Genomic DNA, 18,417 nt, shown 5'->3' with positions numbered 1-18,417 from the left:
AATGAAATTATTCTTACTTACACAGTGATATTTTATATATTTCTATCTAAACATTGTATATAGTACATTCAGCTTTTCCATATATTTACGAAATCTGACACCATCCTGTTCCATACATAAAACTATATTTTACATAAAGCATATTCTCAAATGCTGTCCATTATTATTACCAACTTGTTTCCAAATAAATGTATCTCCTTTTTTATTTAAAATATAAAGGACCACTATGAATAATAGAAGCGCCTAAAAGAATATTTCAAAATAAAGTGAGACAATCAAACAATTCTTAGTAATTAGATAATGTAACATTTATATTACTCTTTGTCATGCAAGCGCCATATAATTTACGTTGTTGTTTCGTGTATTTGCTTGTTACAATGTCACGGACCTCTTACACAGACAACGACCAGAATATTATGTTGAGTAGTCGGGAGGGATTCATAGCCCTAATAAATCCACCTCTGGAAAGAAGACGCTTTTCACTTTATTTTATTTCAAACATAGGCCTACGAATAGAACCAAACATTTATAGCTGTAATTGATTCATAATCAATACATTTTTTCGTAAAACGTTTTATATCAAAACATGTAATTATATATACAGGGTATATATTAACCCTGTATATATATATATATATATATATATATATATATATATATATATATATATACATATATTTCGTATTATGTCAACTAATTCTTCACTTTTCCGACCTACTTAAAATTTCGAATATTGTAAATCGTATTGTGTTAGACTTGTCAATAATCAAATAGTTAAAATAAATTGACAGGTATTTTTATTTTAAAATATGTAAGGAAGGAATTGAAAATTTATTTTTTACTCTTGCATGTCGTTTGTCCCTTAATTAAAGTCCCTGTAGGACCATTACATCGCAAGGAGATATGTACGCCAATAAAAAAAAGTATTTTTTTAAGGTTTTTATTTCTTCTGAATCATTAAATGTGTTGATTAAATTTATATATAACACTTGGGTATTTGAAGATTATTCCCGAATATAAAACAATTCAAAGTGATGATTTCGCGTTTTACCGACATTAAATCAAGCTTACTTAAACGCACTTTACTGTTTATAAAGTCTAGACCTGTTGATGCTTTATACACAATATGTATGCAATTTTTAAGTTTACTACATTTAACAAGTTTTAATTTGACTTTTAATGTTGGCTAACCTGCTTTGTTTGAATGCATATATTTCAGCTGCGTAATATGTTCTGCAATGTTATCATGTTTTTTGTTTGTTTATGTTTTGTTCATATCAGTTGTAATTGTTGCTTGTAATGATTGAATCATTTTATGATGTCTAGGTCCACTAAATTACGTAAAAAGAGAGTTTTCCGTGGTAACAATCTAAGTATACACTGTGACATGTGAAGTTCAAATAAAGGTAAGACCAAGTCCCATTTTGGTAAACTAAACCATGAGGGATATCTAGTGAGGCAATTGATGGAGATGGAGGGTGCAAAATTAGTATTTTCCCGGTATGAGTCTACTAGAAATGTACGGAAAAAAAATTACCTTGGAGATGAGGGGGTTTCATTCATTGATGGTAGCTCAACCATTTTAAAAGATTTCCATATAGAAAGGTTGGATTGTATCGTACATGTTTAATAACGCATTTCGTGGAGTCCTCGAGGTTACGGCGAGGGCATGAAAGGGAAATTGAGTATAGGATTCAAACTTAGTGGGAACACAGAGATGCTGACTGATAGTGCAATAATATTACGGTCATGCCATACTGGTGATTTAGAAAACAAATCTAGCAGTATGGGCGACATTGAATCACAAAATGTCGACATTTGACAAATCTAAACACAAGCTATGCCATATAGCCTATAGTGGTTTAAGTACAAACCATTCGCAAAAGGAGGAGAAGTCAGTAATAAATAAAATGTTACTAGATCAAGCTGTATATGATATTATAGGCCTAAAGCCAACATTTCATGATTTTTCAAAGCCTGACATGTTATGAAAATATTTGCATAGTCAAACTCAAAATTATTTGAACGTGGGTTTTAGTGCGGTACTATAGTTCAGAATGCCTAAATTCAACTTAAAAAGGATCTGTAATTAAACATTTTACATATATGATAATATAGAATAATGAAAACATGGGTGGAATTGAAGTAGTTAACAAGTTATCTATAAAAGTTGGAAGTAACCGTGTAAATATTTTAAAAGACTTTTATCGTAAGAGTTATTATAACTAATCACAGCACAACATTTAGTACTTATACGTAATAAACATTGGTGTTACTTACCATGAGCAGGCACGTATATGTTGAGGTAGAGGCAGTCCTCACTCTGGTTATTGAGGTAGGGTAAGATCCGCTTGAGGTGTTCGAGGCGACCTCTGGGCATCCTCTTAAGAGCGGCAGTCTCATTCTTCAGATCCGGCAACCTTTGAGGGCACACAGGACTAAACCGGTTTGCCATTCTCACGCCTGTCCACATTGCACCAGTCACCGGTGGCATAAACCTCAGACTACCGACCGGCGGAGAGGCATATGGCACACCTTTGAACACCTCCACAGCGTCCAAATAACGGTTATCAGGCGTAACTATGACACCGGACAAGTCGCCATATTTCGTCCTTACAGTCCGACTTGAGGTAAGAGCCACGCAAAACTCACTGAACGTCACCGCCCACAGCATCCCGACCCAGAAATACCCGAGTCTCTGGTAATAGTTCTTTGTGGTTGATAAATGGACGTCCCTGAGGAAAATGTGAGTCCTAAGGCTTTTCTGGGAACTTCTCTTCTTCTCTTCTCCAATGCTGGATTTATTGAGTCCTTTGTGACATTCTCTGTTTCTAACCTCAGTATCCGTACTTGGGAGAAATCTGTACCTTCTTGAACTCTTCTTTTCTTTTGAGTTTCCAGGGGTTCTGGATCTTCTTTGGTCTTCTCTGGAAACGTTCTTATAATTTCGTTTAGTAGCCCTATCTTCAGTTTTTTCTTTCTTTCTTCTTGTATCGAGCAAAGTTTTTCGAACTTTCTCATACTTAACACACTTCTTGGATGTTCTTTGACAAACATTTTCTTTAATATTTGAATTCTCCTGGCCTTTAATGACTCCATTTTGTTCAAACTGGTTGAGTCCATTAATGAATCTTGAGTCCTTAGTTTCTTTATTGCTAATAACAACACTGGCTTTCTCAAGTTTCCAGTCACCGGTGACTCCATACCTTCCTGATATCTCCCGACGTTCAGTCAGCTGTAAGACTCTACTTCCAGGACAGCTCACGGCCATATACTTAGAGGACTCCGGGATCTGTCATCTGTCCCACCGATTCTTCCTCATCCTTCAGACATCTGGCTTGTACGAGGAGATCTTGGCTAAAGTTGGGATTCCTCCCCTGAAACAAACATTTATAATTAGGACGTGATGGTAAAGGGACAAATCTTCACTAATAATAATGCTTATGTACTACAGGATCAACTATTTAAATATAAATTAATGAGACAGTAACAAAGTAGAATACTGCACTTCATAGCTTGAAATAGAGATTAGAATTTTATATCCGATCAAATATAATTTTAATCCCATCCCCTATCCATCTTTGTGACCACATTGCACAAGTTTGTGCCGGTTGAAATTTAATAACTTATGGTAATAACTTATGTCTAAACCGTCAAGAATGGTCAAAACAAATTTAGTTATTTTTGTGTACTCGTACCACAATAAAAAAATTTTACTGTAAATAATTAAGTTGTATCATGGTTAATAGTGATAAAATTTTTTGTTACAAGAATGTAGAATAATGTTCCAGGTAAAAAAGTAATGTTCTGGGAAGAAACGTACAGGTCAGCTTTGATTAGTTTCCGATGTTATAATACAAGCATAAACCTAAACGGTGAAAAAGGCTGAATCAGAGGAAAGCTTGGTAATAGGGTCCTGGTAGCTAGAATGTTCCTGATTGTAAAAGGGATCGCTGTACTTCTAATAAATATGAAAGAATATTGCGTTTTTAGTTTGGCAATAAATTTATCAAAATCAGTGCCGATTGACTGGAAAGCTAGAACTTCCCAGCTTGATTCTCTTGCGTTGTACCCAAGATACGGTAATCAGTAATTGCAGTTCTCGACCAATCACAATGCATGCCGGTGTTTATTTCTTAGTTTCGCTGATATAGATGTAGTGCACCATCAGAAAGAAGTGTATATGCTGGTCCCAACTTTGCTGAAGTTCAGACAAGACCTTATAGCTACGATGGTCGAGACAGGAAGATTGTCAGATCAATGTTGGAGAAAGTCCTCGAAGAGTCGGGAATCGACATCACCATTTATATTTTGTAGATACATTATTAAAGTTATTGACATATCTGTACCATTCGTTGCATCTTTTGAACTCTCTTTAGAACAAAGTGGAAGCAGAGATCCTAAAGTAATTTCAAGTTCCAAAGCAATTTGGAAAGTTAAAGCTTAAGAGCTTTAATATTAATTGTCATAGTTTCATAAACCTTACAGCTTTGAGCAACGTAGTCAGAGTTGTAATATTTCTATAGATCATTTGTTATAATTTTATCACATATATTTAGAAAATAATCATTAGCCTAGTTTAAATATTGCAACTAATGTTTTTTTCTCATTACGAATAAAAACAGTAGATAATTTATAAATTGTTAATAAATCATACATCCCTTAACTGTAAAGATCGTTGATTAAGTTTCAAAAAGGGGTTTTAAATTATTTTATACTGTTTATAAGCCAAAGAGTAATATATAGTGGAAAATTAAAATCTTACATGTACACATGTAGACTCCGTAATAATAATAATAATATAATATTGGAATAAAGTGTTATAAACATTACTAGTAAATATTAAGATTTGATACGTTTTAAATTTTATTTATAAATAAGATTAAAACAACATATAACAAAACGCACCACCATCAACAGTTTCTTTCACATTTTATACGCATATCATGTCTTTGTATTTTATATACAATATAACTGTACAAATATAACTGACAATTATTATGTCGGAAACCATACATTTCTCCTGTATTGTGATATAAATACAAGTGAAATTCATATAATTTTAAGATGAAAATAAATGTATAGCTCTCTAGTTGACTATTTTATATTTAGAAAACTGAAGAATACCTATAAACAGGCTACATGAGTGGACATTGAGATCACTGAGATTGTTGTTGAAATGTAAAAGGCCTACATGAACTGCGGTTTTTATACTATAATTCCAGATAATTCGCTATGGAAAAGTATTGTTATGATTAATAGTTTTAAAAAGTAACCGTTCACAGAAAGATATCTATACTTAATTTTAAAACATTTAAAAACAAATTCTTATACATAATCAACAATTAACAACAATTTAGGAAACACCAGTCATCGTTTCATGTTATTTAACCAAAATTTTGATATACTAATATAGGTTTTTATTGATTAATTACAACTCAGAACTATAACATCGTTGATTAGTTAAACTTTTTAAAGCGATTATAATATATTATTACAAAGCTTATAGTATCTGGTCGAGGAAGAGAAATTTGCTGACTGAGCGTTAGTGAATTCTATCACACCGGAGAATTGCTAAATGTCTTATGTCTTTGTCTATCTGATTGACATCCCAACGAATATTGTACAGTCGACTTAAATTTATGATTCTGTATGAAATGTAATCTTAAAATATGCCAATTACGATTTAATAACAGTAACACATTCCACTATGGGATATTCTTTATTATTTATTGGCGTAATCCTACACTACTAGTTCTACATTAGAATATGATTTATTATTTAGATAAACATGAAAATAACCATTATTGAATAAATATATAATGGAGACGTTATATTTATATCAGTTAAACACCTATTGTTCAATATAGGGACTCTTCAGAGCTACAAGGAAAGTATACATAAGTACAAGGAAAATATATAAGTATGTAAGTTTGTACAGAAATGGCTGTATGATAAGCATAAGTATAGCAGTTTTTAGAATAAGACATAAAACTGACTTCAACACTTGTACTAAAGTAAAGAAAATAAAAAAGTAAAAACACACAGTTTGACTAAACAAAGTTACTCAAAGCCCGTATCATTCTTATTTCGAAAGTAGCACCAAATTGTCAGGAATACATTTGTTAGACAATGAGTTTTATAGTTACACATGATAAACATTTATTTCTTATCAAAGTTCTTCTGAATGTAATGTGTAATGTTTAATAAGCAACGAAATGTATTTTCCACATTTTGAACTAAACTTCATAAGTACGCTACATTGACTGTTACGTTAATACATATATGTACAATACATATCATTATATTATATGTTTTTGAATATAAGAAATTGTACCCTCTATGTAAGTGTGAAACGAAAGTACAGGTATTAAATCTTCCTTGTAAATTAGGTAACTCAGTAATTCGCGTGGCTTCGCCTTGTGCAGGAATACAATCTTGCCCCGCAATAAGTCACTTTCAAGACTAGAAATGAAATGTACTATTTAGGATATTTAAATTTACCACCACCTTTCAAAGTGGTGTGGTATTTCTATTGAGTAAATATATCAAACTAAACTACTTAAACTACTAAGTATTGGTGTCAGTTAATTTTTATTCGAATAATATTATTATTTTTTCACTTATTGTTGGTTATTGTTGCGTACATTTCCCTGTAACTAGGAATGCAGATAAAGATTTTCATGGAATACAACGTAATATTTGGTAAATCTATTTCTTAGTTATTATGGAGGAAAATGATCCTATGCTTAGTGGAGAATTTATTTATTCAAGTCTAAGGACCTTAAAATACTGCGTATTGTTATACAGAAATATTTATTGGTATTTATAAGATAAATGGTTGTAATAGCTACGAAACAACATAGTCCGTCTTTGCTAAGGTTCTTTGTCTATCTTGAAGCTCTTTGTCACGTTTAGAATGCCTCTTAAATTAATCCTCATACAAGTAGAAATATATTCCTATCCTTTGAACAAAGATAGGTTTCCTAACATTTGTGAGGTACGGTCATTGGAAAAAATTACATCTCGGCAACGCATTCTGTCTTGTTCCTTCATATAAAGTTTCAAACTAAATAACTATTTCCAATTACAAAATACTCAACACCGCACATATAATTCCAATGTAGTTCAAAACCCCTAAATATTTCACCGTGACGCAGCAGCTACGAAAGTGAGGTTAGTTCTTACTATTTCTTGTGGATTCTTTCTGTACTCGTTACTTTCAGTAACGAAATGCAAAAAAGTACTCTTACAGATTTAAAATAATACGTTACAGAGTACAGTACTTCTAAAATATTCCAGTTACTAATAATGCAATATATATATATATATATATATATATATATATATACATATATATATACACACACACAGTAAAAGAGATCTGTACCAGGTATTTTCGGTTTAGGTTGGCTAGTGCTCATTGGACGAAGAGTACGCAGTACGAAGTATATTTTGGAATAATTCTGATTTTATCAGTTGTCACAGTATTGAGTATGTTACCAACCTCGGAGCAGTTCTAAACTGTGTTAGTTTGTTGTCATGAGGCAAACCGCCCTGGGCAGTGTGACGATTTGCGTGTTAAAACGAGTAATCGCTGGTTGCGGTATATTAACAAAAGGTGCTCAATTAATCCTGAGTTTAAAATGTTAACACCCTTAATAGTGGTATACAAAGTACAAGCTTAATGATTAAGCGTTCCAAGACGTGGCCAATATCAAATAATGGGAATCACCCAGTCAATAATAAAAGTTAAGATTGTATTTTAAGTTAAGATGGGAATTTGGCCTACAGTTTATTCCCATACTATTCTAGGATTCTAAAAAGCATATACAAAATTACATTACACCTGCATATATATATATATATATATATATATATATATATATATATATATATATATATATATATATATATATATATATATCATAAAAACATTTAATCATTATCAAATATCAACTGCTCTAGTCATAAATGTTCATAGTTGCAGTTTTGTTGAAAACACGGTATTTTTCCCGTTGTCACGAGTATAAAAATGAAAGGAAAATATATATAGAAACGAAAAAACAAGCTAAATTTTAATCTAACCTTCCAATACTTCTTAAATAATTCTATTTTTATTCTACTGACATCATTTAAAATAAACATTCTACCTAAGAAACGTGTTATATTTAATAAATGCATTCTCTTGTTTTAATAATTTTAAAACATAATTTATATGTGGGCTTGTAGAAATGAAATTATTCTATATATGCACAAAAAGTTAGTATACAGTTGTGTTACTGTTTAATTTGTTTTGCTAATCTACATAAACTTTAATTTAATTTCTTTAAATTAAAAAGGTAAACAAAACGAACTTAATACAAAGACAATGCCATAAAAAATTTAACGCAAAACTGTAGAGCAGTGAGCGAACAGCTGTTGTATTTTTGTAAAGCCTGAATCAGGAAATAATGTGGAAAGTGTAGAGTAGTATAAAGAACTTTCTTTTTAAATTAGGTTTTTATTCCTTCTTTTGTTTACTTGAGTTGTTCTCCCAACAGTTGAAACAAAGACTTGATGGTTTATTGAGATAAATGTTCTTTTTTTAAAATGACATTTATTGCTTCATTTGTTTATACTTGTATAGCTTTAGATCTAAATTTGTCCACTCTATGCTATAATAAACTTTTATGTTTTAGTACGATGGTACAATCATTATGGAGGCTTCCAATAACACTATTATTCGATGGTTAAGTAAACAACTACATCCAATTCGAGTGAGTCTCATGCGGTAGACACCAAATTGGCCTAACTGAGCCAAGAGCTAAATTCCACGAGCTCTCTCAATAAGTACTGTAAGCATAAAAATGGTTAATAAACCGGAAAATGATTTAAAATAGTACATTATTATAAGTTGTAAATAATATTAAATTAATGGGTACAATTATTTATTAATTTAAATTTAACAACCAAAAAGCTTTAATGATCTTAAATAAATTATTTTGTATATAAATTATAAAAAAATGGATTTGTTCCTACTATGTTATTATTTTACTAATTATTTTAAAGGGTTTAGCCATTTAAACGCTTTATATTTCCTCGTGGTTTGCTCTACTTTATAACCAAATAATTTTTAATTAAAAAATTAATACATTTCAATATATTCAATTTATATTTGATACTTCGTGCTCGCAAATCTTTATTTGGGGTCTATTTTACGCGGGTAATCAGCCATTCATTGTTTAGGCTGTCCTCGTTCATGGTCATCTCTATTTAATAGTGTCACCATTTCATTTCCTCTATCTTCAAATTAATAGCAGCTAGAGCTATTTAGATTTAGTATAAGTTAGAGTATCGTATACTAAGGCCTAATATATTGAGTAATGAATGGAAATATCCAATTATTTGGCGTTATTACTTACAAACATTTAATGAGGAACATTATGGGAATACTGACGAAGTGTTCAGGGTTAGAATTAGGATAGAACATGTCAGAAACATTTCTTCTATTGCGTAATGCCTTTGTTTCTTATAATTATAATTATAAAGAACAAATTGGCTACGAAAACTGTGTCAAATTGTTGCATATGACTTTAAATAAATGTGTACGTTAACAAACTTATTTGAACTAATAACGTAGCTATGGTAGGAAGGGTAGATTCAATAGAATTTTAAATTTAGCAAAAGTTCAACTTCTTTTTATTTCAGCGTCTGATATCTGACGCTGTCTCAGACTCCTGGCATCTGGAGCCATGTTCATCTGACTCCTTTTATGCAATAAAAGGAAGGTGAACTGCAGATAAACTCAAAATTCAATTGAGCCAAACCATAGATAATGTACGTTTAGAAACACCCTGTTGGGCCATCGTGGTTATATAGATCATGTCTATCACACCTGAGTGCACTCAGCTGTGTACCTGATGAGGCAATGAGAATACCACTTCACTTATATATATATATATATATATATATATATATATATATATATATATATATATATATATATATACATCAGATAAATGGCTGTGTGGATGTCGAAACGAGGAAAACGTTTCATCTTAAGCTTTTTTGTTGTCGAATTTCTTTGGCTCTCTTCAGACGAACATAACTCCAGATCCCAGGAGTCAAGTCAGATACCAGAAGCTGTAATGAAAGAAGGTGAACTGGAGCTAAACTCAAAATGTGAAGCTAAACTTAAAATGCGAAGCTAAACTCTAAACTTGTATATTTCCAAATGAGATGAGTTAGAACATGTATTGGTCATAACTAAAATTTTGCCACAGTAATTTAAACATAAATAAACAATTCTTACACCTTGCACGTGCCATCAAACATTAATTAAATACCACTCGTTATTACCTAGCCTTAGTCTTCGAAGTGTAACAATACTGCCAATTGTTAATTGCTATCACTGAATAAAGTAAAAATTATTTATAGAAATTTTTAGTTTAAAGTACTAGATTTTTGTTGCTAAAGAAAAAAATTTTAGATCAGAGTAGAATATAAGTATTTGCATACCGTTACATTTTATTAAATGCTTTACCAATACCCAACCATCCAATGGAACGTCCTATAATTTTGCTTCAAAATATTATAAACATTAATATAAAGTAGTATAATGAACGTTATTTAATGCGTCTAGAAACGTATGTCGTATAATAAACGATGATCTAGTGAGGGAGACTTTCACAATAATTGTAGTTATAATCTTAACGGATGTTACAGCAGAAGTAAAATACATGTGAGAGTAAAATACATAACACGACTGCATTTATAATTCAAAACAGACTCAAAGCAAACTTCTGCCGACATACAGTTTTCTGATTTGCTTTGTTTACAAAAAACTTATTTCCTCTCCTTCCATAAGCCTAACAATAAACAAAGCTAATTTTAGCGCCATTGCTTAACATCTGTAGGAGAGAAATAATATCACATTTGCATTTATATACGTGCAAAACTTTCTCAATTTTGTACTTCAAATATGAACTCATGTAATTATAATTTATGTATGTCCATTAGCAGTAGTATAAATAATTTAAATACGTTGAATGTGTAATAAAACATACATAAATACAATAATTATATTCCTAATTCCATTTGTAAATCCAAATAAAATCAAAATAGTCTTTTAACTTTTGTGATTTGACTTTTACTATTTATAGGCACTGAGTAAAATTATAATATTTTATTTAAAATATAGAGTAGCATAAACTGAAATAATGGTAGACCACTTACAAAAAAGCTTTAAAAAGTTTACATTATTATATAGAAAAACACAGTTTTAGGATTTCAAACAACTAAAACTTTGTCTGTGTCTGATATGACTAAAATATGCAAATGATATGATCAATTGAAATATAAAGTATTGATATATATCAAAGATAAATGAAATGATATAATAATAAAAGTAGGTGCACAATAGTATCCATCATGTCACTACACGGAACAATCGCCTGTTGTTCAGTGCTCTTGTTCTGTTGTCACTCTGCACTCTCAAGTATATGCTAAGGTATTGACGTACAACTTTTTTCTGTTTGCTACCCATTACTTGGCCGTTTTTATCGCCATATATCGATTGTGTATTTAAATTTTGTATATGTTTAATCTCATGACATAATGTCTTTACACCTAATGAAGAAGATAGGTTCCAAGCCTCGAAATGCCGTTTTCTGTTTTTATAATAATAACGATTGAAATTATCCGAAACCGTAATATTTATTCAATTGTTTATGGTAAACAATAAATAAAGTATCTATCAAATTATCTAAAATAGCTCATTACCGGATTTGGATACGAGAAACCACTTACATATTGCAAAAGAAAGACACCTTTAAATACATACATTTAAATTAGCATACATTTTCCAAGATTTTAGTTTCCATAGTATAGTGAACTTGTTTAAAACTAAATGGGATAAAAATTTATATTTGAAAAGATTGTCATTAAAGGTGGTTTTCCGGCGATGTTTGAGACAAAATCCAATATTAAAAACTGGGAGATTTCAGAAACTTGAATCTAACAAGTAACAAGAGCTTGCTCCTTGAGGCTGGTAGAGGTCAGCGGAAAAAGAATTTAAAGCCACAATTCCTAATGTTTAGAAACTTTCAGAGGCCGCGAGTGGTCAATAGTCGAAAGGTACCAGTGAACAAGAATTCCTTTGGCCTGGAGATCTCAGGGGTTGAATGTTTCCGGTGGCTGGTGTTTTATAGTCAGCGTAACTTACAATCTTGTTTTTTAAGAAAAATTTGGTAAAATGCTCGTAGATTTCAATGTAACAGTCTTGTAAAACAGCAAGTTAAACATACCTGAATCCTGCGATTGTTGAGATAAAATGTATTGTCATAAGGAATACTGACATTCTAAAAATAACAACATCATTCGTGTGTAGTTCATTTATAAATATAAAATAAGTAAATTTCAAGAATAAAACTGAATATCGATAAAAAGTTATCATTCCTGCACAAGTTTTTATAAATAAAAGTGTAAACTAACGAAAGTGTAATAATGACCAATAGTCTAAGGATAAAGGTGAGTGTTTATTAATTCACTGAATAATACGAAATACATAAAAAATGACACACGATTGTAGAAGTCCATTTTTAATCTTCCAATCAGTATTATATACTGATAGGTATTTAAACTATAAACTCCAAAAAGCATAATGAGTTTTGTATGTTTTGATGGCCAATAATACTTTAAAGGAGTAATAATATAGTATCAAAGGCACGTAAATTCTATAAAACTAACAACATATAGTTGAAAAGCTAAGATAACACATTGTCAACCCTATATAACCTTGAAGCTCTCGTAGAGCCTACTAGTAAACTAATGATATGTGTGATCTGTGTGTTCGGGAAAATTTTAGACATTTTAATATAAACAATGAATGCATATACTAATTGGTGGTAACTAAACTTTCATGCATACAAATATGGAAATATCAAGTTTGTACCCTTTTATAGTAAAAAAACTTCACCGACTGGCTAGTTCTCGATAGCCTTGATATTGTAGGATACTCTCATCTTTCTCTCCTTGACCCACCGTTACTAAGACTCTGAAAATCTCTGTAGTTAACTTTTGTACATTGTGGTAAAACGTTGACTAGTGTTAATCATACACATTTGTTTCAATAACATTCATTGTATCAAGATTTGACCTAATTTAAATTGTTCAAGAACGCAGAATAATGTAATTTACCAAATTGAAAAAAACTTGCTATACTACTACTATTGGTACTTACAGTACTTACTATTGGTATTGTATATTAATTTCATATATAATTAGAATAAATGCAACAGATGTCATAAAAAGTAATGTAAGAATCAAAGTATGCACATAATGGAGCCTGACGCAACATGAAAAAAATAGGGGGGACACATTTACAATTCACCGTTTTTATTCGAGAAAGTGGAGGAATCCACTTATGCATAATGAGCACATAAACAGGCATTTTCATACACACGACTTTCTTTTCTATGATTTAAAAATAAAATAGGTCTTAAGTAAAATTTCCCTATGCATTTAGATCAAACTACTTTTGAAATTATTGCTGCATAAATTGCATATTTAAAACATATGTTAAGGTTGATAAATATATTCAGGTTTTTTTATAAAAAAGGTGTTATAATCCTATTTATAAACATCTTAATGCTTATGATATATTTCTCTAATTTTAAAAATTAAATAATTAAAATTTTAAACATGTTGCTTTGGCTGGTACGTGTATATATATATATATATTTTTATGATTGTGATGTGTTCACGTTTCCTTAAATTGTCATTATTAGTTTACTTATAATATCGGTTCTAGTTCAATCGTGTTAAAATTTAATAAATATTAAAAATAAATCGAAATTATTTTTATCTTCCAATTAAATGAAGGCTTATTCTACGATAGAAATAAACAAATACATTTAAAAACGTAAATCCTTTGTTGGCGATACCTAACTGTTAATGAATAATAGTTTTCCAAATAATGAAAGTTTAATAATGTATGAAAAACAACTTAGTGGCATGTAAAGCTTCAGATATAAACTTTCACATCAAACACCTAGAAGGTAAGAAGACAAACTCTGAATTTGCTGTAGCAGTTTACGTTTACTGTAAAAACAACTGGGAAGCGAGTAAAAACAAGAGAGAGGCGGAAATGACTTTCACCAGATCAGTAACCGCTTGACATTAAACAGACTTCTTTTTACTTAACTTTATTTTGATATCTCTGCAACAACTTGCGTTTTAATGATAAACTTTTCTTAAATTTCTATATTTGTTCATGTGAACACCGTTATTTGTTCAATGGGTTCATCAGTCGATAATAATCAAGCCAATGATGGGCATAAATCAAGGTAATATTATAAAAACAAGGTCATACGTATATGAAGTAAACACAGGAATAACTAAAAAAAATATCTTCATACATATTTTGAGTGTATTATATTTACGTAAAACTGTATAATATCAATAGTTTAAGAACGTTCCTAACTCAGGTCTATAATAGCAGAAAGAAAATGAGATGCTGACGACGGTTTACTTACATTAATCCAGCCACCAGGTAAATTATGGATTTTCAGGGTTCGTGAACGCTTTACAACACTAACGTTGAAAAGTCACTAGATTAACATGGTAATATCAGAACTACACGGCTCTATCTGAAAGTTAACATGCAGATGTAACGGTATGATATTACAAAGATTGAAATCAATAAGCAATATAAGAATGCAATTCAATAAAAATCCTTTTAATTGTTAGGGAAAATAGTAAGTATTATACAATCTATTACTAATAATCATAGTTGCACGCCGTGTAGGCGTGAGAGGTTTCATGTTCTTTCCACTAAAGAAACATCTTGGCTTCTTCACCGATGTTTAACATTTTACAATTCTGTATGCAACTAAGAAGTCAATACTCAAAAAGGATTAGAAAAAATCTTTTAAATTATATTGCCAAAGTTTTCGTTTTATTAGAAAAAGTCATCATAATTTCCGTAAATGAAGTCCTGCTGTAAGAGCAAATTTCATTACCTCACGGGCCGCAATATGGAATAATCTGTGAGAGATAATGAAGATATACTTGATGGTTCACCACAGTATGGAGATGACAGCTTGGTCACCGATCTCTGTGTTTATCACATGCTTTTATTCACTCCAACAATTTTATCTGAAAACCTTTGTGTCATTAATTAATACCACAAGTACAGTCTCCTATTACTGTTAATAATAATCACTTGTGTCACAGAATCTTACGAAATTGACTATTTATCCTTTAAAGTTATTCAGAAAAAGATCAAGATTTTTTAAATAATTGAAATATATTGATACTTGATAATTCTTAATAAACGTAGAAAACTAGTCCCAGCCAACCAAACTAGTCCGGTACCAAGGAACCGAGGAAGTATTTATTGTATAGTTCCTTTTATTTAGGGACTATAAAATTATTTTATTGCCAACTAGTTTTGTTTGCATGCTATTCTATTTCTGTCCGTTATGTACGAAATGGCGTCACCAAAAAGTTTGAATTTGGGGTACTACGCTACTTCTATTATATTGCTACTGAAAACCTTTATTAAATTATGTAAAGTTAAATGAAATATGAATTTTATTCAGTCGGAGTTTTGGCTGTTTTAGCTCTTTCTTCAACTCAACATCCAGATATTACACACCCACTTATAAACAATACATTTAGTTACCTAATGAAGAACATAACAAGCAAATGGATAATGAAACAGAGCTATACTCACATGAGATAATAATTATTTTAATGAAAGTAATTAAAACTCAAACAACTACAGACCATTTTGAGTCTTGATTTATGCCTCTAAAGAAATGACTCCGATTTCATTGATTTTAGGAGTAACCATGTTGACAATGAGATAAAAAAGGAATAAACAATTTGTAAACAGAGTTGGCTACTTGCTGTACAGTTTAATTATGTGAATTTGTCCTTTAACTTTTTAACACATGTAATGAAATAGCATTTTTAGATTAAGTCTATTTCATACTAACTAGAATTTTCTCGCTTAAACAACAATTTATTTTATAGTTTTTATATAATTTACAGGTTATTACTGCTATTACAGATGAAAAATGGAATGGACTGAGCACGTAAAGCATGTACTATAGTTAAAAAGATTCTGCTAACTCACTTTCTTGTCCTTTTGTTAAGTACAAATATTTTATCGGCTTTAAATTACATTTGGGAAGATCTAGAGCCTTAGAACTATTTAATTTACCACACCTTAGACTCATAATTCGTTGAGTGTTAGGAAAGTCAATTTCTGGAAAGGATGGGAAAGTTTAATTTTCTTTTGACTGTGAATCTGTCTATCGTAAGTCTGTCTACATGATATCTAGAGAGCGAACTGGCCCATATACGTGAGTGTTTACATGTAGATCACATTGAGTTCGATAAAGGTACATGTCACTCCATGACAATGGGCTGAACGTAAGAGAACATTTTCACATTACCTTATGGGCAACGATAAATTTGCAGAATAAATGAATTTGTAAATAAAATTAGTATAATCGTATGCCATTTTAATATGTGTGTGATAACACATTTAGCCACACGAGTAGACAAAAATTTCCATACAATCTTAGAGAAGACGGTTTCTGAACATGAGGTGTGGCATACACCTACACCATTTAAAATAATATTTATTTGACTAAAACAGAAATATAATTAAATTAAAAATAAATGCAGTTTTACAGTACTAAAATTTGTGTTAGGAGCAAAATTTGTATATTCCTTCTATCTCTACTCCATAAAACTTGAAAAGTGCAACAATAACATTATAATAATTTGCTTTATAAATAGAATTTTCTTTTTACATAACAGCAAAGTCAATTCCATAAAATAGAAGCAGTGCTGTTGTCTGTCTGTCAATAATTTCGAACAGTGGATTACACTCAGATGTATAGAGCGACAGGTTCACCTCTGACCTTTGATAATGACGTCATTCTACCCATGTGACTACAATACGTGGAATAATTATTTGTGTCGAAGCTCGCCACTGTTTTACAATGGAGTATAGCTCTCTTTGATTACATATGGGATTTAAAAAAATAATTCGCATTGAGTACAGCTTGTTACTTACTAGCTTATAACTTTTTCCATGGACGTAAAAATAATTACAGTTCTTTGTAGAAAAGCATTAAGTTTATTAGTTTAATAACGTATGTATTACTTTAAATTGAAAGGTTTTACCTTAATTTTTTAATTGTATCTTCATAAAAATTGAAATTTTTATTCTTGTTTAAATACATTTCCTATATAAATAAAGTTACAAATGAAAAAAGAAAGTTTAGATTAAATTAGTGTTTTGATATTATGCCCTGTTCTTTAGAACTGTATTTTGCAATTTATGAAGTGCAGGTAAATATTAATATCAGACTTTGGCTTATTTTCTCTTAAGAATTACTCAGACATCAAGATCTTACTCTTGAAGGGATTAATGATTATGGCTTTATAACGTTAAAGAGCTTAATGATTCCCAATCTAATTAGGGCACTAGTAGATGATTTAAATATTAAAAACTCCTGTTGATATCTCCTGATGTGTCCAACTGGACCATGCGAATGAGGGTTCATAATTTTACAGTTCTAGAGAATTAGAATGTCGTATGGTAAGAGGTGGTAAAGTTAGATAAAATAGTTTTCAAGGAAAGATTTCCTTATAAGTAATTTTAGCGTACTTTCAAACATACTATTCCTGAGGTAACCTGTTTACCCGTCTTAGGATGCTTCAAAGTGCTCGTCTATTAGCGATATATTACTTCAGGTAAGTTAAAGTGGTTTCTATTGCTTTAAAATTTCTGAAAAGTGGATAGAAGAGTGGAGATTTGAGGGCTTCGTTCAGTAAACGTGAGCGTCCCCTGTTTATAATGACACAATTACAGAATATGCGCCCCTTAAAAAATTAAACTAAAAAAATTAAAAATTAAATAAAATTTAAAAGAAATATATCGCAGACTAATAACAAAACACTAAACATTTTGTTCTTAAATAATGCAATCCACGCTTATTTAGCTATGTTCCGTAAAATTATGTGACACAATGATATTGAATATATGACATTAAAAATGTTATAACAAAATTATAGAATAAGTAAAATATTTGTTTACTACATACTTATACAATCATTAACAGTGACATGTGATGTCTATAAAGAGTTAACGCCCATACTACCGAAAAGTAAAAAGATAAAATAAAACACTACAGAGAGAAGCTCTTATAGCAATGTGAGTCAACCATCACGCTGACATGCTTCACAATTTGCTTCGGGACATCGGCTTAATAAACTCTCTAGCTTATAAACACTGGAAATAATGACTTTTTCAATAACATTTATTTAAATATCTTTAGAAGAAAAAGCTTTATGTTTGTGTACCGTAGTTATAATCATTCTGCTGAATCGCGGTAGGAAGTAGGCTCTATGTTA

At 30.6% G+C, this 18,417-nt stretch overlaps 1 protein-coding gene across 2 annotated transcripts in view; it reads right to left on the bottom strand.

Annotated features, from left to right (window-relative positions):
* LOC124354375 (neuroligin-4, Y-linked-like) overlaps positions 1-18,417 on the bottom strand; it is a 275,822-nt gene that overhangs the window by 14,656 nt on the left and 242,749 nt on the right. For both annotated transcript variants that reach the window (XM_046804779.1, XM_046804780.1), the window contains exon 2: positions 2,281-3,377. In XM_046804779.1, the coding sequence (XP_046660735.1) occupies positions 2,281-3,271 (991 nt within the window). In that variant the 5' untranslated portion in view covers positions 3,272-3,377. The remainder of the gene's footprint in view (positions 1-2,280; positions 3,378-18,417) is intronic.

This window comes from Homalodisca vitripennis, chromosome 2 (genome assembly GCF_021130785.1).
Source record: "Homalodisca vitripennis isolate AUS2020 chromosome 2, UT_GWSS_2.1, whole genome shotgun sequence".
Classification (NCBI taxonomy): domain Eukaryota; kingdom Metazoa; phylum Arthropoda; class Insecta; order Hemiptera; family Cicadellidae; genus Homalodisca; species Homalodisca vitripennis.
Note: the sequence above shows the minus strand (reverse complement) of the source record. Positions and strands in the feature narration are given on the sequence as shown.